Source organism: Leopardus geoffroyi, chromosome C1 (assembly GCF_018350155.1).
Source record: "Leopardus geoffroyi isolate Oge1 chromosome C1, O.geoffroyi_Oge1_pat1.0, whole genome shotgun sequence".
In the NCBI taxonomy this organism is placed as follows: Eukaryota; Metazoa; Chordata; class Mammalia; order Carnivora; family Felidae; genus Leopardus; species Leopardus geoffroyi.
In genome coordinates this window covers 131,713,568-131,736,498 of record NC_059328.1, presented here as the reverse complement: position 1 = coordinate 131,736,498, position 22,931 = coordinate 131,713,568, and the positions used below count along the sequence as shown (strand labels likewise).

Sequence of the window (22,931 nt, the reverse complement as noted above, 5' to 3'; positions counted from 1 at the left end):
CAAAAGGAAGAAAAGAAGGGAGGTAGGGAGGAAGGGAGGGGAAGAAAGTTTGGAGGGAGGGAAAGAAGGCAGGCAGGCAGGCTTTTTATGAACAGAAGCTGTCCGTGATTGTGATTCTGCTGTCCCTGATGTTAGGTAAACTAAATGGATTCATAAATAATTATCTGCAAATAGAATTGTGTACTTGAAAATAATATATTACACAAATCATGCACAGATAGAGATACAGATTGAACAAAACATTTACTTGAGGCTTACCTCAAACCAAGCAAATTGTTTCTAGTTAAATGCATTTGCTAACAAAACATTTAAAACAATGAATTTCATGTAGATTTAAGAGTAAATTTAAAACACATTATTTATAACAGATTTGGAATGTCAACTGACATATTTTGAAAAAAATGCTATGAGTCAGAAATCTTTAAATCCTTTAATACTTTGTATTTATTTTGAGAGACAGAGAGGCAGAGAGAGAGAGAGAAAGAGAGAGAGAGATAAAGAATGAGTGGGGGAAGGACAGAGAGAGAGGGGGAGTGAGAATCCCAAGCAGTTTCTGTGCTGTCAGCACAGAACCCAGTGTGGGACTCGATCTCAGGAACCATGAGATCATGGACTGAGCCAAAATCAAGAGTCAGACGTATAACCTACTGAGCCACCCAGTCACCCCAGGAATCTTTAAATACTCTAAAAGAAGAAAACAAAATAAGATTCCTATCTATAGTTAACAGGATAATCATGGTTTTTACTATTAAAGATTTCATCACTATAAGCTGGTATTGTGATTACTCAGTTTTATGCAAAAATAGACCTCTTTTGGTAGTAAATACTAGGCTAGAAAAAATTTGTATTCATCTTAATTATTGATAAAAATGGCAAAAAACTAGTGTGCCATCATTGGTTCTCAAGGTGAAAAATAAAAGTCCCCAAATCTTATAGCTTTTGGGGTTTTGTTTGTTTTTTTACTTGACAGATTTTTTTATTTACTTTTATTTTTTTAATATGAAATTTATTGTCAAATTGGTTTCCATACAACACCCAGTGCTCATCCCAAAAGGTGCCCTCCTCAATACCCATCACCCCGCCTCCCTCCCACCCCCCATAAACCCTCAGTTTGTTCTCAGTTTTTAAGAGTCTTTTATGGGGCGCCTGGGTGGCGCAGTCGGTTGAGCATCCGACTTCAGCCAGGTCACGATCTCGCGGTCTGTGAGTTCGAGCCCCGCGTCGGGCTCTGGGCGGATGGCTCAGAGCCTGGAGCCTGTTTCCGATTCTGTGTCTCCCTCTCTCTCTGCGCCTCCCCCATTCATGCTCTGTCTCTCTCTGTCCCAAAAATAAATAAACGTTGAAAAAAAAAATTTTTTAAAAAAAAAGAGTCTTTTATGCTTTGGCTCTCTTCCTCTCTAACCTCTTTTTTTTTTCTTCCCCTCCCCCATAGACTTCTGTTAAGTTTCTCAGGATCCACCTAAGAGTGAAAACATATGGTATCTGTCTTTCTCTGTATGACTTATTTCACTTAACATCACACTCTCCAGTTCCATCCACATTGCTACAAAGGGCCATATTTCATTCTTTCTCATTGCCATGTAGTATTCCATTCTGTATATAAACCACAATTTCTTTATCCATTGGTCAGTTGATGGACATTGAGGCTCTTTCCATAATTTGTCTATTGTTGAGAGTGCTGCTTTAAACATTGGGGTACAAGTGCCCCTATGCATCAACACTCCTGTATCCCTTGGGTCAATTCCTAGCAGTGCTATTGCTGGGTCATAGGGTAGGTCTATTTTTAATTTTTTGAGGAATCTCCACACCGTTTTCCAGAGTGGCTGCACCAGTTTGCATTCCCACCAATAGTGCAAGAGGGTTCCTGTTTCTCCACATCCTCTCCAGCATCTATAGTCTCCTGATTTGTTCATTTTAGCCACTCTCACGGAAATGAGGTGATATCTGAGTGTGGTTTTGATTTGTATTTCCCTGATGAGGAGTGACATTGAGCATCTTTTCATGTGCCTGTTGGCCATCCTGATGTCTTCTTTAGAGAAGTGGCTATTCATGTTGTCTGCCCATTTCTTCACTGGATTATTTGTTTTTCGGGTGTGGAGTTTGGTGAGCTCTTTATAGATTTTGGATACTAGCCCTTTGTCTGATATGTCATTTGCAAATATCTTTTCCCATTCTGTTGGTTGCCTTTTAGTTTTGTTGTTTCGTTTGCAGTGCAGAAGTTTTTATTTTCATGAGGTCCCAATAGTTCATTTTAGCTTTTAATTCCCTTGCCCTTGGGTATGTGTCAAGTAAGAAATTGCTGCAGCTGAGGTCAGAGAGGTTTTTTCTGCTTTCTCCTCTAGGGTTTTGATGGTTTCCTGTCTCACATTCAGGTCCTTTATCCTTTTGAGTTTGTTTTTGTGAATGGTGTAAGAAAGTGGTGTAGTTTCATCCTTCTGCATGTTGCCGTCCAGTTCTCCCAGCACCATTTGTTAAAGAGACTGTCTTTTTTCCATTGGATATTCTTTCCTGCTTTGTCAAAGATTAGTTGGCCATACTTTTGTGGGTCTAGTTCTGGGGTTTCTATTCTATTCCATTGGTCTATGTGTCTGTTTTTGTGCCAATACCATGCTGTCTTGATGATGACAGCTTTGTAGTAGCGGCTAACGTCTGGGATTGTGATGCCTCCTGCTTTGGTCTTCTTCTTCAAAATTCCTTTGGCTATTCGGGGCCTTTTGTGGTTCCATACAAATTTTACAATTGCTTGTTCTAGCTTCGAGAAGAATGCTGGTGCAATTTGATTGGGATTGCATTGAATCTGTAGATAGCTTTGGGTAGTATTGACATTTTAACAATATTTATTCCTCCATTCCATGAGCATGGAATGTTTTTCCATTTCTTTATGTCTTCTTAAATTTTCTTCATAAGCTTTCTATAGTTTTCAGCATACAGATCTTTTACATCTTTGGCTAGATTTATCCCTAGGTATTTTATGCTTCTTGGGGCAATTATGAATGGGACCAGTTTCTTTATTTGTCTTTCTCTTGCTTCATTATTAGTGTATAAGAATGCAACTGATTTTTGTACATTGATTTTGTGTCCTGTGACTTTGCTGAATTCATGTATCAGTTCTAGCAGACTTTTGGTGGAGTCTATCAGATTTTCCATGTATAATATCATGTCATCTGCAAAAAGCAAAAGCTTGACTTCATCTTTGCCAATTTTGATGCCTTTGATTTCCTTTTGTTGTCTGATTGCTGATGCTAGAACTTCCAACACTATGTTAAACAACAGTGGTGAGAGTGGACATCCCTGTCGTGTTCCTGATCTCAGGGAGAAAGCTCTTGGTTTTCCCCATTGAGGATGATATTAACTGTGGGCTTTTCATAAATGGCTTTTATGATGTTTAAGTATGTTCCTTCTATCCCGACTTTCTCGAGGGTTTTTATTAAGAAAGGATGCTGAATTTTGTCAAATGCATTTTCTGCATCGATTGACAGGATCATATGGTTCTTATCTTTTATTTTATTAATGTGATGTATCACATTGATTGATTTACGAATGTTGAATCAGCCCTGCATCCCAGGAATGAATCCCACTTGATCATGGTGAATCATTCTTTTTATATGCTGTTGAATTCGATTTGCTAGTATCTTATTGAGAATTTTTGCATCCATATTCATCAGGGATATTGGCCTGTAATTCTCTTTTTTTTTCTGGGTGTCTGTCTGGTTTAGGAATCAAAGTAATGCTGGCTTCCTAGAATGAGTCTGGAAGTTTTCCTTCCCTTTCTATTTTTTGGCAAAGCTTGAGAAGGATAGGTATTATTTCTGTTTTACATGCCTGGTAGAATTCCCCTGGAAGCCATCTGGTTCTGGACTCTTATTTGTTGGGAGATTTTTTATAACTGATTCAATTTCTTCACTGGTTATAGATCTGTTCAAGCTTTCTATTTCTCCCTGTTTGACTTTTGGGAGTGTGTGAGTGTTTAGGAATTTGTCCATTTCTTCCAGGTTGTCCAGTTTGTTGGCATATGAGTTTTCACAGTATTCCCTGATAATAGCTTGTATTTCTGAGGGATTGGTTGTAATAATTCCATTTTTATTCATGATTTTATCTATCTGGGTCCTCTCCCTTTTCTTTTTGAGAAGCCTGGCTAGAGGTTTATCAATTTTGTTTATTTTTTCAAAAAACCAACTCTTGGTTTCGTTGATCTGCTCTACAGTTTTTTTTTAGATTCTATATTGTTTATTTCTACTCTGATATTTATTATTTCTCTTCTTCTGCTGGGTTTAGGCTGTCTTTGCTGTTCTGCTTCTATTTCCTTTAGGTGTGCTGTTAGATTTTGTATTTGGGATTTTTCTTGTTTCTTGAGATAGGCCTTGACTGCAATGTATTTTCCTCTCAGGACTGCCTTCGCTGCATCCCAAAGCATTTGGATTGTTGTATTTTCATTTTCATTTGTTTCCATATATTTTTTTAATTTCTTCTCTAGTTGCCTGGTTGACCCATTCATTCTTTAGTAGGGTGTTCTTTAACCTCCATGCTTTTGGAGGTTTTCCAGGCTTTTTCCTGTGGTTGATTTCAAGCTTCATAGCATTGTGGTCTGAAAGTATGCATGGTATGATCTCAATTCTTGTATACTTATGAAGGGCTGTTTTGTGACCCAGTATGTGATCTATCTTGGAGAATGTTCCATGTGCACTCGAGAAGAAAGTATATTCTGTTGCTTTGGGATGCAGAGTTCTAAATATATCTGTCAAGTCCATCTGATCCAATGTGTCATTCAGGGCCCTTGTTTCTTTATTGATCCTGTGTCTAGATGACCTCCTTTGTTGTAAGTGAAGTATTAAAGTCCCCTGCAATTACCACATTCTTATCAATAAGGTTGCTTATGTTGGTGATTGTTTTATATATTTGGGGGCTCCTGTATTTGATGCATAGACATTTATAATTGTTAGCTCTTCGTGATGGATAGACCCTGTAATTATTATATAATGCCGTTCTTCATCTCTTGTTACAACCTTTAATTTAAAGTCTAGTTTGTCTGATATAAGCATGGCTACTCCAGCTTTCTTTTGACTTCCAGTAGCATGATAGATAGTTCTCCATCCCCTCACTTTCAATCTGAAGGTGTCCTCAGGTCTAAAATTAGTCTCTTGTAGACAGCAAATAGATGGGTCTTGTTGTTTTATCCATTCCGATACCCTGTGTCTTTTGGTTGGAGCATTTCATCCATTTACATTCAGTGTTATTATTGAAAGATATGGGGTTGGAGTCATTGTGATATCTGTAGGTTTCATGCTTGTAGCAATGTCTCTGGTACCTTGTCTTACAGGATCCCCCTTAGGATCTCTTGTAGGGCTGGTTTAGTGGTGAAGAATTCCTTCAGTTTTTGTTTGTTTGGGAAGACCTTTATCTCTCCTTCTATTCTAAATGATAGACTTGCTGGATAAAGGGTTCTTGGCTGCCTGTTTTTTCTGTTTATCACATTGAAGATTTCCTGCCATTCCTTTCTGGCTGCCAGGTTTCAGTAGATAAACCCGTCACTAGTCTTATCAGTCTCCCTTCATATGTTAGAGCATGTTTATCCCTAGCTGCTTTCAGAATTTTCTCTTTATCCTTTATCCTTTATCTCTTTATCGATTCAAGTTATGTCTGGAGGGAGTTCTATGTGCCTCTTGGATTTCAATGCCTTTTTCCCTCCCCAGATCAGGGAAGTTCTCAGCTATGATTTCTTCAAGTACACCTTCAGCACCTTTCCCTCTCTATTCCTCCTCTGGAATCCCAATTATGCATATGTTCTTGCATTTAATTCTGTCACTTAGTTCTCTAATTCTCCCCTCATACTCCTGGATTTTTTTATCTCTCTTTTTCTCAGCTTCCTCTTTTTCCATAATTTTATCTTCTAATTCACCTCTTCTCTCTTCTGCCTCTTCAATCCGAGCTGTGGTCGCCTCCATTTTATTTTGCACCTCATTTATAGCATTTTTTCAGCTCCTCCTGTTTCTTTTTTTTTTTTTTTTCCAACGTTTATTTATTTTTGGGACAGAGAGAGACAGAGCATGAACGGGGGAGGGGCAGAGAGAGAGGGAGACACAGAATCGGAAACAGGCTCCAGGCTCTGAGCCATCAGCCCAGAGCCTGATGCGGGGCTCGAACTCACGGACCGCGAGATCGTGACCTGGCTGAAGTCGGACGCTTAACCGACTGCGCCACCCAGGCGCCCCATAGCTCCTCCTGTTTCTTAGTCCCTTGATCTCTGTAGCAATAGATTCTCTGCTGTCCTCTATACTTTTTTCAAGCCCAGCGATTAATTTTATGACTATTATTTTAAATTCATTTTGTTATATTGCTTAAATTGTTTTTCATCAGTTGGTTAGCTGTCACTACTTCCTGGAGTTTCTTCTGCGGAGAATTCTTCTGTTTCATCATTTTGGATAGTCCCTGGAGTGGCACAGAACTGCAGGGCTCTTCCCCTGTGCTGTCTGGAGTAACTTGTGTTGGTGGGCGGGGCCACAGTCAGACCTGATGTCTGCCCCCATCCCACTGCTGGGGCCACAGTCAGACTGGTGTGTACCTTATCTTCCCCTCTCCCAGGGGCAGGACTCACTGTGGAGTGGTGTGGGCCCTGTCTGGGCTACTGGCACACTGCCAGGCTTGTGGTGCTGCTTCTATGGGATCTGGCGTATTAGTTGGGGTGGATCTGCAAGGTGCACAGGGGCAGGAAGGGCAGGCTCAGCTCGCTTTGCCTTCAGTGATCCACTTCTGGAGGGGCCCTGCGGCTCCATCACTAGGAGGGAGGCAGACCCATCAGAGGGATGTATCCGCAGAAGCACAGCGTTAGGTGTTTGTGCAGTGCAAGCAAGTTCCCTCACGGGAACTGGTCCCATTTGGGATTTTGGCTGGGGAATGGATGAGAGAGATGGCACTGGCCAGGGCCTTTGTTCCCCACCAAGCTGAGCTCTGTCTTCTGGGGCTCAACGACTCTCCCTCTATCCCTCCCGCTCTCGGAGCAGAGCTGTTGACTTACAGCATTCCACATGTTAAGTCCTGCTGGCTGTCAGAACACACTCTGTCCAGGCCCTCTGCTTTTCCAAGTCAGACTCGGGGGCTCTGCCTTGGTGGGCGGGCTGCCCCTCCACCGCCTGGCTCCCTCCCACCAGTCCATGTAGTGCACACTGCCTCTTCGCCCTTCCTACCCTCATCCATGGGCTTCTCATCTATGCTTGGCTCCGGAGAGTCATTCTGCTAGTCTTCTGGCGGTTTTCTGGGTTATTTAGGCAGATGTGGCTGGAATCTAAGTGGTCAGCAGGATGCGGTGAGCCCAGTGTCTCCTATGCTGCCATCTTCCCATAAGCTCTTTTAGAATATAGCCAAACTCATAGCTTTTGAGTCCCAGAGTGCAAAAGGCCAGAGAAAATGGGTGGATTTGTAATTTACCTTAGGATTATGTAACCCATCAGATAAAGAAGAGACTTCTGTTTTAATCAAAACAGTGCATTAATAATAGTGTTTATTTGTTCAGTATTATTCTCATGAATGAAAAATATAATTACAAGTTTGATTTCAATAAATAAATATGTTTTAAAATCCATAATTTTCCAACAGATGAAGTAACAATACAGAACAAAAGTTAAATAAAAGGAGATTTTTCAGTATATAAATGCTAATTATATGAAAATTAACTATTAGGATGAAAAAAAAAACACATTTATTGAGGATTGCCACCAGAGAATCAGATACATCTTAAGTATAAGACACTTTGAGAAATAGATTGATTTGACTTGATTCAGAATACTACTAGAAGATTAATTCAAAAGTCAAGTAACTGAATTTGAATTTTTAGATTTACATTATCACTTGAATATCCATGACTAAATCCTTGGTAACAATATGATTTAATTTACAGTTTGATGAAATAACTTGTACTTTATTAGTTTTTAGAAATGAGAAAAATCTATATTGTAATAATCTGAGAGCAAGCTTTTCTTAAAAACCAATTTAAATAATCAACATAGTGGCAGAAACGAACAAATTGGTATGGTGTGACCATGTAATGAATGACACCTTATTTAACTAACTACTAAATTATTGTCTGAGTCCAAGAACTCATGACACTTCCATGGTACCTTCCAGACCACAAATAAGTAAGCTAGAATTTTTCAACTCCAGATTTCCTGTTACTTACTTCTTAGTGTAGACACTTCTTAGTATAGGCTTCTGATTCTTTTAAGAGTATCTTGCCCAAATAAAACAAATACATAAAATATAATTTAATTTCAGTAGGTTTCTGGATCTTCACTGAAAATACTCTCTAAGTTCTCTTTTCTGGAATCTGTCAAGCTGTAATCCTGATGTGAGGAAGAAATTTTTAGAGGTGATAATAGGGAATTTAAAAAAATTTTTTTCAGACCATTTAAAAGTATATAAAGTAGAAATCTGTAGAGTTACAAATAGTATTCTACAACTTTGGATTTCAGATTATTTTCATCATCATAGTTGACACTCACATGGTTTATAAAATAAATAATGATAATAATTAAAACTATCTGCTTCTCGGGGCGCCTGGGTGGCGCAGTCGGTTAAGCGTCCGACTTCAGCCAGGTCACGATCTCGCGGTCCGGGAGTTCGAGCCCCGCGTCGGGCTCTGGGCTGATGGCTCGGAGCCTGGAGCCTGTTTCCGATTCTGTGTCTCCCTCTCTCTCTGCACCTCCCCCATTCATGCTCTGTCTCTCTCTGTCCCACAAATAAATAAACGTTGAAAAAAAAAATTAAAAAAAAAAAAACTATCTGCTTCTCAAAGTTGGAAGTTTCAAGTGAGGTAAAGTCCTCTGCAAATTTTAAAATCAAATTCCTTTTTAAAAATTTTAATTTTGGGGGCGCCTGGGTGGCGCAGTCGGTTAAGCGTCCGACTTCAGCCAGGTCACGATCTCGCGGTCCATGAGTTCAAGCCCCGCGTCAGGCTCTGGGCTGATGGCTCAGAGCCTGGAGCCTGTTTCCGATTCTGTGTCTCCCTCTCTCTCTGCCCCTCCCCCGTTCATGCTCTGTCTCTCTCTGTCCCCCCCCCAAAAAAAAAAAAGAAAAGAAAAACGTTGAAAAAAAATTTTTAATTTTTTAAAATTGATTTATTTAGAGAGAGAAAGTGAGACCATGGAGGAGACACAAAGAGAAAAAGAGAGATTCCTAAGGAGTCTCTACGCTGTCAGCCCAGAGCCCAATTCAGGGCTCAAACCCACCAACTGTGGGATTGTGATCTGAACTGAAACCAAGAGTTGAACGTTTAACCAACTGAACCACCTAGGCACCTATAAAATTTTCACTTTAATAGATATTCTGAGTGCCTATCATTTATAATATGTAATTAAAATATGTTATAATATGTGTTTAAAGGTTATATATATTTAGGTAATATATAATTTGGGTAATAAAAAATAGATATATTACAAATGGCTCACATGAGCAGGCCTCTATATAAAAAAGATTTATTTTATGGCCTACATGAATATGGTTTCAGATGTTTTTTTTTTTTTAAATAATTTCTGAAATGATCCTAAGTGCAGAATGGAATTATATATTCCATGAAAGTAAGTAGATCAGACCACTGAAGAAAATAATTTCTTGCATAGGTATACTTCCAAACTCAGATTAGTTTCTGACTACAAAGTGAAACCTACTGGAAGCTGAAAAGTTTAGTCTAATTCTACAGAATGTCCCCTTTCAGAGAAGTTGGCAGGTCACATCCTTCTTTCACATGGCAGCCTAGAGTGTCTAGTAATTGCTTCTTTGATGTAGCAGCTGAGTGTTTCATGCAAGGACCAAATTTCCAGGGCCCCTTTAACTAGGACTTGATGACGTCTATCATTGCCATCTGATTCTCCTCTTTCATCTGTCACCTATTTATAACTGCATTTGGGGTTTTAAAACTAAAAAAAAAAAAAAAAAGTCAGCAGTATGCCTCCTGTTCTCTGTCTTCTGAAGTGCCCTGCTTTCCAATGATCATTCAGTTTGTAATTCAACAAATATTAATAGAGCATCTAATATATTCCAGCCACTGAAGCTTAGGATTTAGTCATGAATAAACTGAAAACTGCATTCATGGTGTACTGTAGTATTTATAAATAATGCACAAACATGTTTGATGTCAGGTGGTGATAAATGCATGGCAAATTAAGAACCTAAATAGTGTCCCAATGGAGAGAAAAGTCAGGGGGCTACAGAAGGAAAACACATTTGTTCCTGAATCAAAAGTTTCTTGCTACAGTACCTTTTACTACACTGTGTGCATAAAAGAGTAATGATTTTATCTCATCTTTATCTTAAGGATGTTGTGGAAGAACAGTACTCTTTGTAAACAAAAAGGATCTTGGATTAAATTATGTTACTAACTAATCACAGCAATTTAATGCATACTTCTAATCATGTTAAAGGTTAAATGCTACTAATAATGAAATTAAAGTGATTTTCTATAACCTTGGAATTATTATGGGTCTCAGTAGAGAGCTGATTAATTTATATCAATAGTAGGAAACTTGCACGTTTGACCAGCAAAAATCTTTTACAGTGTGCTACATATTAGTCTCCCAAGTGACCTTTTCAAAGTGACTTTCTCAGTGTTTTAGTGAACTCTGATTAATTAGTAATCACTTCTATATAATCCATTATTTTTCTTCCTGCTATCACACTAGTGTCGAAACCTTTCTCTATCTATATTAATATCAATATATTGATAGAGAGAAGTACATATATATTATGTATTTTGCAAAGTAACATATTGAAGAAAAACTAGAAAGGAGGTCACATTTAAGTATATCAGAAATCCTTACTTTGACATTTACATGTGAAGTGAGTAGCTTGGAAGAAGGAAGAAAATAAGGATGGAAGAATGAAAGGGAGAAGGGAGAGATGTATGCACGAAGGAGCTACGTAAGTTTTTCTAGGGTGACCTCATTTTATCCCAGGATAATGATCCAGGACATTCTCTCAGGCCACAGCATGGGGAGGATAATTTTGTTCATGGTACTACCATCTGAGAAGATCTTTTCCATGATTACCTCCTGTCCAGCATTCTTCACCTCCATGAGACCCTTTCCAGTTTTCTAAAAATGAGTTATTACTTTGTGCTCTGAATTTTCTTTTTAAAAAATATTTCCATGTGCTGATTAGCCAAATCTTTTATTGTTCTTGATTTTTTTTCTCAAACATGTTAGCCCTGAGTGTTCTATCAAAGCATGAGAATTCTGAGGGCATAAGCAATATTAACCCAATAGATACTATTGACATGGTAGATGTTGATAAATTTTAACAGCTTGAAATTACTTATACCTTAGTTAATACATACTCCATGCCTTAATGAAGAAATCAGGGACTGAATGTGGTAAATGGCTTATTTATGGTCAAAGATGTCCCACCTTATAGGAGCATGCTTCATTCTCATTGTTTTTTAAGCCATCTTCTGCTTATTCACTTATTTGGTTTTTGTTAGCCTCATCTTATAAAATCACATGTAGCTGTCATCTGCAAGTCAGCTTGCTTTCAAGTCTCAAATGACTCTCTACCACTTTATAAATAGTTACTTGCTAAACCTTTTATAGCTGGATTCTTTTAAAAATAGAAGAACACTCAACCCAGAAATAATTACTTGCTAAAACCTTTTATGGCTGGATTGCTTTAAAAAGAGAGGAACACTCAACCCAGAACATGATTTATAAACAAAAGTTATAAAGGCTTCTCTGATATTTAAAAAAATATTGCCATGATAGTTTTAGGAGTTAATTTTTGACTATTACTAAAATGATTGATGCTATCATGGTTAATACACATTTTGAAACAGCAATCTGTCAAAAATTTATTGGTGCTACTTTCAAAATCTCGCCCCACATGTCTTGCTTAAATCAACAGTTTGATAGCTTGGCTTTCTGAATTTTACATTTTCCTTTTACCTGGATACTCAGAGATGGCAGTGTTTGCTCAGAATGGATTTTATTCTTTTAAATTTTTCAGTGTTCTCTATAGAAATATTTGGGATCTATTTCTATATTTAGTAATAAATTAGAAAATGCTAATTTTCTTAGACACGCTTTCCTGATGAAAATTTATCAGCTCTAATCAGAGTTTTGCACACATTTTTTCCCTAGTGAATATTTAATTGGCATACCTGGATTCAATGTTTGCCTACTTTATTAAACTCGGCTCTGAAATTGGAAGATATATTTAGGACTATGCAATAAGTTTAATTATTAAAATATCTTAGGTTATGTAAAACATTTGAGAACTGTAAAAAAGAACAACTTTAATATTTCTTAAATCTGTTTTTCTGTTTCATTACATAAGCCTTCAAAGATAACCATCATAAATTCTAAGCAAATTTAAACAAGTTACTTTATGTCTTCTGCCTCCTAAACCGCGCTATATGAAAAACCGACTTCAGAGAAGGAAAGGCCACAATCATTCTTATTAATATATTTAAGAATCTTAGAGCCTTTCCAGAATCCTTCTAAATGTTTTCATCTTAAATTAGATGTCAGTAAATGTTAGCACTTCAGACATGCCTTAGTTTATGATTTCTTGGCTGTCATTTTGGCTTCTTATTTGTGTGGAGGGACCCAGAGTTGATCCTTCTTGATAATGAAGAGATCACATGGAGTTTCCTTCAAAGAGCTGTAAACCGATGATCAGTGGCTGGAGAGGCAAAAATCCAACTGAGGTTGGGTGGGAAGCTGAGAATGATGCGTGAAATGTGAACATGTGGATGAGCTGTGGGAGTCCGGCTTGAATTCCTGAGCTCTGATATTGCAGCTTGTGGTGGTACCAAGTAAGCTTTCCTGGGCCTGCTGCTCTTGCTGTTACAGGGCCCTTTATCAGTCTGCCTGATGGTGAAACCCCCAGATATCTATGTAGATGGGGACTCTCTTAATTTTAGATACATATAAGGGAAAGAGAACACCGAAGATATTTAAAATTACTCTCTAGAGGTTTGTGTGTGCATGTGTGTTTTCTTCTGAGCAAATATACGAATTATTAAATAAGAAAAAAATAAGAGTTTACTGTTTACAATTAAGCTTATTTGGCCTTGAAATTCTGTTCTCCCACTTATTGTTGTATGACCTTGGCAAGGTGCTTATCCTCCTTGTGCCTCAGTTTACTTACCTATAAAATGAGAATAATACCATATAACGCATGACACTACAACAAAGAGATGAGCTGTCATGTAGAAGACAGCTACAATCGAGTATTTATCATCATCATAATCATCATTCCCGTCGTTTAATTCAAAACAGGCCCTAGTTGGCCTTAATGCTATAAAGGGCATTGTTGAGGACAGGTGGGGGAGGAGGGAATCGTGATATAATCTTAGACACATTTAGTAATACTGTCTCTGTTCAAAGATGATCGATGGGTATACTGGATAAATTTGTCAAGTAACTCAGATGAGGTCACATTGTTAGCCAGATTAAGGACTGAATTTAACCTCCAAATCCTTCATGTTCTAGCCAATGATTTTGTTTCTTTTTCTTATTATGTCAGCCTAGCATAAGTATTCATCAAAAGTTTATAAAATACCATTGTTGGCTGTCTTCCACATTTTATACATACATAGAAGCTGCCGTAAACCTCCTTGTAGGGAAGATATTAACAAAATTCATAGAACCTACTGCTCCTGGGATGCAATTAAATATCAGTGAAGGTGGAGTGTGAATTGCACTGAAACTTGAGCTCAGTTGTAGAATGCCTGGGGATATACACTGTGGATAATTCTACCTAGTCTTCTTTGTGAAAGTAATACAGCCCTACCTTCTGGTTTATTGCTGTTGCTGATGTTGTATGTGCAGTCCTAAATTACCAAATGCTTACTTAAATTATGAATCTTAAAGCCAATTCACGTATTTTTTTAAAACCAGGTCAAAATTAAGTGAGGTAGAACAATTGATGTATATACATGTAATTGTATAATATAGTCTCCCGTATATGAGTATCTGTATTACCAATTAAAGACTTTCTAATTTCTGCATTATTCTTCCTATCTTCAGCTTCTGTTTAGGTGGTATTTAATGTTGGTTTTGTTTCCTTTAAATAAATTTCACACTCCACTAACTATTACAATGTGAATAGCCCAGTTGCAAATATGAGTTAATGGCTAAATAGTCTTGGCAATTACTTTTCAATAGAAAGAAATATTTGGGAAAGAAGTTAAATGCAGCTAGAGATTTTATAGACATCTGGCTCACCATGAATATTCATAAACTTGTATATATAACCATACAACTCATATTTTTATGCAGTCTATTAAGATTCTCTAAAAAAGATTAAAGGAAGAAGTATTTCCTTATATTTCTGGTTGCTTGAAAAGGAAAGAGAAAGACAGAGTGCAATAATGGTATCCCTTGAAAATTATTTTATTTCTGTTGCAGAAAATAGCCACTCACTTATTCTCCAGTTACTATTCACCTAATTACCATATGAATACTCTGTAATTATATATCCATCGTTGTCCTTTAGATTACATGATTGTGTTTAGTGCTACTGTGCAGTTCTTAGTGTAATTACCCTACAGAGGTTATAACAATTTTATATTGTGAATATAAAGTGTTATTATATAATTTCATGGTAATCCTACTTTCTTAGCACAGATTAATTACATTTCATTATTGCTCCTTTTTATCATATGTGGAACATATCAATTGTTATGCCATTCAGGTCAATAAAATGAGTAAACCTTATGAGGTGGAAGCTTTCATAAGAAGGAAGATTTTGTTGGTAGTCGTATTTACACTCTCTTGCCACAGCAGATATTCTTCAGATCAGTTTTGGTTCCTTTTTTCTTCTTGTCTTAACCTTTCAATTGGGTTGTCAGCTCTCAGAGACCTGGTGGCCTTTCTCATATTTCTGTCCTCTTCCTGCAGCTCCCAGTATACAATTAGGCAGATGCATGTTCCTCAGCAAATAATCAACTATGGATCCTCCACTTACATTTTATTGTCATGGTTAAATTACTCATGTTGTTTAAAACAGAATCAACCATATTGTTCTACCAGCCTTCCTGTCCATATATTCAAACTGTTCTCTCTGAATGCTTACTGGTTCATCTGGCTAGACTTTTTCATCTTTAACATTTGGTTTCTTCCCCATTTCATGCCCTCCAACAAAGTGAGAGTGTTCTCTCACTTACGTTTCTTTTAACTTGTCTTCTTTTCCTCTACCACATTTTTTACTTTATTTCCAATAACTATTAAGCCAAATTTAAATTTGGGGGGAAAACAGATGGTTTTGGGGGGAGAAGGGTGTGTGTGTGTGTGTGGATCTGTGGATCTGTGTTGGAAATTAGAAGACAGTCCCTTTACTGTACACCTTGGTGTTAACCCATCAGCAATATCTCTACCTCTTTTTTTCTCTGATAGGAATCATTAGGTTTTTATTTAGACTTGCCTACTGCCTCATGATCAGTAACAAGTCACTTAGTCAAAGCTGAAAATGAAAAAAAAAAAAAAAAGCAGAAGGCTATATAACTTCTCAAGGGTAAGGAATAATTTGTAGGAATAATTTGTAGGTTTGTAGGAATAATTAAGAGCCATAGTGGCACAGGATCATTAAAAATATTGAAATATTATGGGGCACCTGGCTGGCTCATTCTGTAGAACACACGACTCTTAATGTAGGCGTTGTAAGTTCGAGTCCCATGTTGGGTATAGAAATTACCTAAAAATAGAATCTTTAAAAATATATATTGATAAATGTTACTTAAGAAAATGTATATCTATTTTACAGAAAGATGACTTTCAAAATGGTTTTAGAGCATTTTTGGTGCTTAAAGTGGTAAGCCCTATGCGGTAACTATTTTTTAGTGCTCTGGGATAAGAAAAGTGTTCTGAATTTCAGGAAATGCTAAACTTTTCTGCTCATTTCAGAGCTTACTATGTCAGGGTGGAATCCTTAGAAACAAAGCGAGCAAGTGCATACCAAGGGAGCCTGCTCAGGAGCCTTCTCATATACCATTCTTCATACTTTGCTAAATTTCTGCTGGTTTGGGAAGTGCTAATGAAGTATTATTTTCTTCATTATTTTCCTCTCTTTTCTAAGAGAGGCTTAGAATTTAAATATGAGTGTGTAGTAATTATTTGGGAGTGTATAGAGAGGTGACACTGGTGAAAATACTGTACACATTTATTCAGGTTTTGCATAGGTGCTTATAATTCAAAGTGGGTTGGAACTGAGAAGACAATGAGAGAGAAATTAGGTGGTTCTCCAATGACTTATACACTGTTGCCGTATACTGAGATAATTAGAACGTGAACTCCTATTAAATAAAGTTACATTCTCCTGTGTTTAGGAATCCTAGAGTTAGAATTGAGTAAATAGGAAAGTCTTTAAAACAGAGAGAAAGAGCGAGAGAGCGAGAGAGCGAGAGAGAGAAGGGAAGGGGAGGGGTGGGGAGGGGGGAAGAGAAGAGAAGAGAAGAGAAGAGAAGAGAAGAGAAGAGAAGAGAAGAGAAGAGAAGAGAAGAGAAAGAAGAGAGAAGGGCGAGGGAGGAGGGAGGGGAGGAGAGAGGAGAGAAGAAAGGAGAGGAGAGAAGAGGAGAGGGACAATATGCATGCAAAGAGAGTGAATATTTTGGGCCCTAGAATCCTAATAGTGGTGTAGAAAATAATCCAGCTGAACCAAGAACTCCAGCAACTTCTACATGCCCCACATCTGAAGCCTAAGAGTGAGAGATAGAACATTTTCATAGAAAGGCATCGGGAGCAACTCTGGCAGGATCGGAGTATAGTGAGCAACTCTGCCTGAATTTCAACATAGCATCAAGTATGAAACATGTGAAGTGGGGAAAATGAAATGTCTTCCATTTGAATATCTGTAGAGAAAGGGTTCTGAGTCTAAAATGATTTCTGGCTATTTTAGAAGGAAAAACTGGTATGGCTTAACAGCATGCAATTTAGAATTATTTATTAAAGTGCAAATTCTATTATCTGCTTATTTCAAAATTTTATCTTAAGCAAATATTTCTTTTACATTCTTTGGATTCCACTTTTATGCCATGAGGCCAATCAACTGCATTGAATAATGTGCATCTGACATGCTAGGAAAAAATATTGAAAGCATTAAAGGTTAGAGAATTTTCCTTAACGCATAAAAAGTAGACCATGAATTTCTTTGAAAAGAAGTGTTTATAAAGAGAAAACCTATTTAGCCTTGTTAGCAAATTAACCAGAATTTTTAAAATATTCTACTTGCAGCTTATGTGCCATTAGATTAGAAAAAATCTTTTTATTGAAGCATAATATAAATAGAAAATTTTTAAATCACAAGTTTACAGTTCAGTAAATTATCACCAGGTGTACAAACCAGCATAAACCAACATCCAGGTCAAGAATAAACATTACTGGTACCTCAGATGTAACTTGATGTTCTTAATCACTATCCCTTCCCTCCTCTCCAAAGATAAGTCCTTTTTGACTTCTAAAACCCTAGATTAGTTTGGCCTTTCTAATTTTATAGAAAAAAAAATAGTGTGTATATTTTTGTGTCCAGCTTTTTTCTCTCATTGTTTTTGTGAGATTCATCAATTTTGTTCCTTATAGGCTGTACTGCTTTCATTTTTTATTTGTCTGTTATGTATGTGTGTGTCTGTGTGTGTGTGTGTATACATATATATGTATGTATATACACACGCATATATATATATATTTATAGGTATATTTCATTGTATGAGTGAACCACAGTTTATCCTTTCTTCTTGCAATGAACGTTTGGATTATTTGTAGTTTGGACCTATTTCTAAAAAGGTCACTATGCTTATTATATATATGTATTTTTTTATGCACATATGCATGCCTTCCTCTTTGATATATATTTAGTGCAAATGTTAGGTCATAAGGTGTGGGTATGTTCAAATTTAGTAGATACTGTCTTTGTTTTCCAAATCAATTGAATCAATTTATATTTCTACTAGTAGTGTATGAGATTTCCTGTTATTGATTGTCAATTTGGTGGGAGTTCAATGGTATTTCTTTGAGATATTTATTTGTATTCTCTTGAACACCAGTGAGTTGTGTATATTATCACATCTTTTTAATCTTAGTCTAAGACAGATTTAATTTATGTACCAAAATTACTTATAGTTAGTAAGTTATAAGTAAGTATTTAACTTTGCCCTTTACCACTAGAGGCAAGTGAGAACTGTTCCTTACTACAGTGTACTATAGGGCAATCAGCAACCATCAAAATGTTAATCCATTATTTTCTACTTTCTCATGTCTTCTCAGTAATGTGGTTATAAAAACAAAATGGTCCAAAAGTTTAGATTAAAAATTACATTTTTAGTAGGGCTCACATACTTAGTTGAGAAATAAACTATTTTAGGTAAATTGAATCCTTTTGCAAGTATCAAACAATGTAGTTGCTTTGCTAATCAGTAAAATTTGTCTCTGTGTTATTTCTTATGTGTTCCCTAGTTCCCAGATTCTAGGTCCTCAACCAGTTCCATGGGAATCACCTGGGCCCCATTTCAGATTTATGAATTAGAATCTAGGCATGGGTGGGCAGTGATGACAGGGATGAGCACTGGAATTTGCATTTGCAAATAAGTTACCTACCTGATTTTGATTAGCTAACCACTATGGATAAGACATAACATGTTGATCTTGTTAGGCTACATCAACTAACTTGTATGTCCCATCAGATAACTGAACCAGGATCAAAGGGTGACATTGGAAGCAGTTGGGGAATGATCTGAAAGGAGCTCTCTATCAGTAAGAGGTGCTGAACAATCTGAACTAATGAGAGTTGTTCTTTAGAGATTTCTGCCTTGAATAGGAGAGATCATCATATAGACTGCAGAGCATACATTCTTCATAAGCAAAAACAGAATGTGTGATGGTGCATACTATAACTGCCAAGCCAATAACTGCAAACAGACACCATCATGGACAGATACCACTAACATTGACTTAGTTCTTAGATCTTCAAGTTTCTCACCTTTTCAAAATGCTACTTTTCTTAAATATAGCCAAAACCATGTGAATAGGCTTAAGCATTGAATCTCAGTGAGGGTACTTGGCATAATGCAACAGCAAGCAGAAGAATGCTTGAAATAAATTTCCATAAATATGAAGCAAGCCTGTCAATAAATTTAATTTCTGTCTGATTTAATAAAGGGCTAAATATACAAACATGAGAGTTATAAATTATGTTTTAATTTTCTTCACCTACTATAACTGTCATACAGCAGGTTAAAGTTTATAAATTGAGATTTTTATCACAGCTAATCTCATTTAACATCGCTTCACAATTAGATAGCTAAAAGGAAATTGCAGCTTCTAAACACAAAGTGTGAGGTAGATCTAATCAAGTTCTTTTGCCTAAGATTATTGTATTATGAATTTCAATATTTTGAATGTTATAAATTATATTCACATATAAACACACATATATACTTGCTTTTCAAAAGACTGAGGCAGAATGTCTAATTACAAAGATAGATTGGTTATTGTATCATTAAATTGTTTTTGTTTTATTACATACACTAGGTATAGCAATATTTGAAGAAATCTTCTTTTGTAGTTGAGAAAATTATCTATAATGTTCATTAGGAAAGATGTTTTAAAACAAAAGCCTCACACTCTGTTGAGGTTTTCCCTCTGACTGGGAAGTCAGGCTCTAAACGAGGAAGGAAACAATAGCCTAAACTTCTGTTTACTCCTTACCCATGATGGATCAGTTTCCCAGTTCACTTTTCTCTTGATGTTCCATGAGAGGCACATCTCTGTGTTTGCTCACCTGCCAGGGCATTCGAAAATACTGGGCCTGTTCTGCTGTGTGTAGAGGGTGACTTCTTCACACCACACAAAGGGCTGATGCAGAGGCTGGGTCCCCCACCCACCAGACACTACCCTGTTCTCGAGATGAAAAGAAGTACAAAGAAAGGAAACAACAAATGATTCTTAAAGAAATCTTGAGTATTTCTGCTCATTTCAGAATAGTTATAGTGCCCATTAGAAGGAAATGAAGGAAACTTGTTAGCTTAAACTTTAACATTCAGAACCAAAAGAGTTTCTCAGTTAGCATTATATCAGTATAACTCAACATTTTTTTTTTTAGCCAGATGAAATGATGTGTGGCTGGCAAAAAGGGAAATCAATAGCATTATTAAAGAATTCTAGTTACATGTAATTACAAAGTGATTTTGTAAGCTAATCTACTTATTATTAACCATTTTTTATATTTAGATGTTTTCATTAATTTACTTATTTTTGTATTTCTTTCAGGATTGACTGTTTTTAAATATTAAATGAAATGGTAACATGTATTGTGACTGAAAAAAATCATATAGTATAATTTCTTTTTCTCTGGTGTGCATTCTGCCTAGATGTTTGTCACCACTACTGTGTGAATTCTGAATCCTGTACCATCGGGGATGATGGAAGTGTTGAATGCGTCTGTCCAATACGCTATGAAGGTCCAAAATGTGAGGTTGACAAATGTATAAGGTGCCATGGGGGCCACTGCATTATAAATAAAGACAGTGAAGATATATTTTGCAAGTAAGTGAACATCCAGCTTAATTTATAAAAGCATTTGAACCCAAAAGGATGTAGCAGTTCAACAATAAACATGAAAATAATGTAAATTATTTTTATCCTAAAATTCTTTTAGTGATCATTTCATCTTTGTTTGTTTGTTTGTTTTTGGTTGTAAATAAAATTCAGTTCATCCCAATTGACTGAACTTATTCAACGCCTATTTTGTGCAGCTGGGGAACATGAGAATTCATCATGTACTCATGTAATGATGTGGTCAGATTATTATATATATAGAATATTCCTAATAGTAAGCAAGAAATAGTGAGATGCAACATACCTTGAAAAATCTATATGCAGTATCCCTAAATTAGAAGAGCTGAGGCTTTTGTTTCATTACTATCATTTATAGTAAGTGTTTACTTTTCTGTTGTTAGAAAATGTGCCTGCGGGGGAGGAGCAAAAGACTTGTCTAATGGAAATACATTTTTTAATTTAGGTTTTTAATTTGACTTTAAACATTATAGTCCAAAATAAGTAGAAGTAATAATGTTCCCTAAGAGGCAACTATAATAAAAATTCCAAGTTAGACTTTGGTTACATTGCCTTTTGCCCTTTGGCTTTAAGATCAAGAGATTGGAAAACAGAATTAAAAAAAAAGAAGAAAAGAAAGAGAGAAAGGAAGGAAGGAAGGAAGAAGAAAAGACAGAAAGAAAGAAAGAAAAAGAAAGAAAGAAAGAAGAAAGAAAGAAAGAAAGAAAAAGAAAGGAGAAAGAAAGAAAGAAAGAAAGAAAGAAAGAAAGAAAGAAAGAAAGAAAGAAAGAAGGAAAGGAAGAAAGGAAGAGAGAAAGAGGGGCGCCTGGGTGACTCAGTCAGTTAAGCATCCAACTTCAGTTCAGGTCATGATATCACGGTCGGTGGGTTCGGGCACCGGATAGGGCTCTGTACTATCATAACAGCTCAGAGCCTGGAACCTGCTTTAGATTCTGTGTCTCCTCTCTCTCTGCCCCTCCCTGGTTCTCTCTCTCTCTCTCTCTCTCTCTCTCTCTCTCTCAAAGAATAAACACTAAAAAATTAAAAAAGAAAAGAAAAGAGATCATGGCAGCTAAAGGGCAATGCCATTCAGTTTCTATCGTGAAACAAGTTTATGCCACTGAGGTTAAAGATCAGTCCTTACTCTGAGCTTCTTTCAACAACCTCTTAAAAGAAGAGCCTTTAAAGCACTGGACTCTATCGCTTGCCTTGGTTAGGAGTATAATAAATGAGAATATGAGATGGAAAGCGTGCTGTAAAGTGTTCATGCTGTGGCTTCCACCGAGACAGCTCTGGGAGGGTGTCAGCCCTGAGTTATGTCGCTCTGCCAAACAAGGCCCAATAAAATTTTATTACAAACAGCATCGACAGTTTTTTTCTTTTTTATTTACTCTCATTTTAGAATTTACTCTAATGATTTGTGTTATAATTATGAATGACATTTACTCAAACCCTCAAATTGGGTCATTTGAAAGTACATTATTTTTTAAGTAAAGTAATTGAAAATACGACTAATTATAAATATGTGCCTTTGATAAGTATATAAAAGCAAATGCATTTTCATATAAACTACCAAAATCATGTTTGCTCAGTAAGCTCATCAGCTCTTTGTGATGAAACTTTATCATGACAGAACTTTGTTTCCATTAGCGGGTGTACGTTTTTCTTAATGTCCAGCGCACTGCATCAGAAATGCACTCTAGGGGAGTCTGGGTGGCTCTGTTGGTTAAGCATCTGACTTCAGCTCAGGTCATGATCTCACAGCTTGTGAGTTTGAGCCCCATGTCAGGATCTGTGCTGACAGCTCAGAGGCCTGGAGCCTGCTTCAGATTCTCTCTCTCTCTCTCTCTCTCTCTCTCTCTCTCTGCCCCTTCCCTGCTCACTCTCTGTCTCTCAAAAATAAATAAAGACATTAAAAATATTAAAAGAAAAAAAAGCGCTCTAGGGTCTAGCTTACAACTCCATTCCATTCACACAGGAAATAATAGACTCTTATCTAAGACAGGATATGAGTTGCAATTTCCTTCCCACTTTACCTTGAAAAAGCTCAAGAAGAGATACAAACACCATTTCCATTACAAGGGGGAGGTCCCATGTGAAGAAAGAAGGGCAGACTCTTTAGGCTCTCAGTACAGCCTACTATACAAAGGAAATTGACTTCACCAAGCTAGAAACACCAGAGCCTCATATCCTGACTTGGCTATGGAGATCCAACATTGTAGTTCTTGACTCATAAAAGATCCTTTTGGAAAAGTATGTGTCAGATGGATAAATAAGAGTTACTGACAACGAGCAGACAGTGGAAGTTTAAAACCAGGAGTATAATATTTGGTCATATAGGCTGCATAACATCTAAGCATGATAATACAAACAAGATTGGGTAGTCTGAAACTTATTAGACAAGTT

At 36.8% G+C, this 22,931-nt stretch overlaps 1 protein-coding gene across 3 annotated transcripts in view; it reads left to right on the top strand.

Moving 5' to 3' along the window:
* The window catches only part of LRP1B (LDL receptor related protein 1B), a 1,910,230-nt gene that overhangs the window by 1,846,354 nt on the left and 40,945 nt on the right, over nt 1–22,931 (top strand). For all 3 annotated transcript variants that reach the window (XM_045479681.1, XM_045479680.1, XM_045479683.1), the window contains exon 85: nt 20,342–20,516. In XM_045479681.1, coding sequence (XP_045335637.1) covers nt 20,342–20,516 — 175 coding nt within the window. The remainder of the gene's footprint in view (nt 1–20,341; nt 20,517–22,931) is intronic.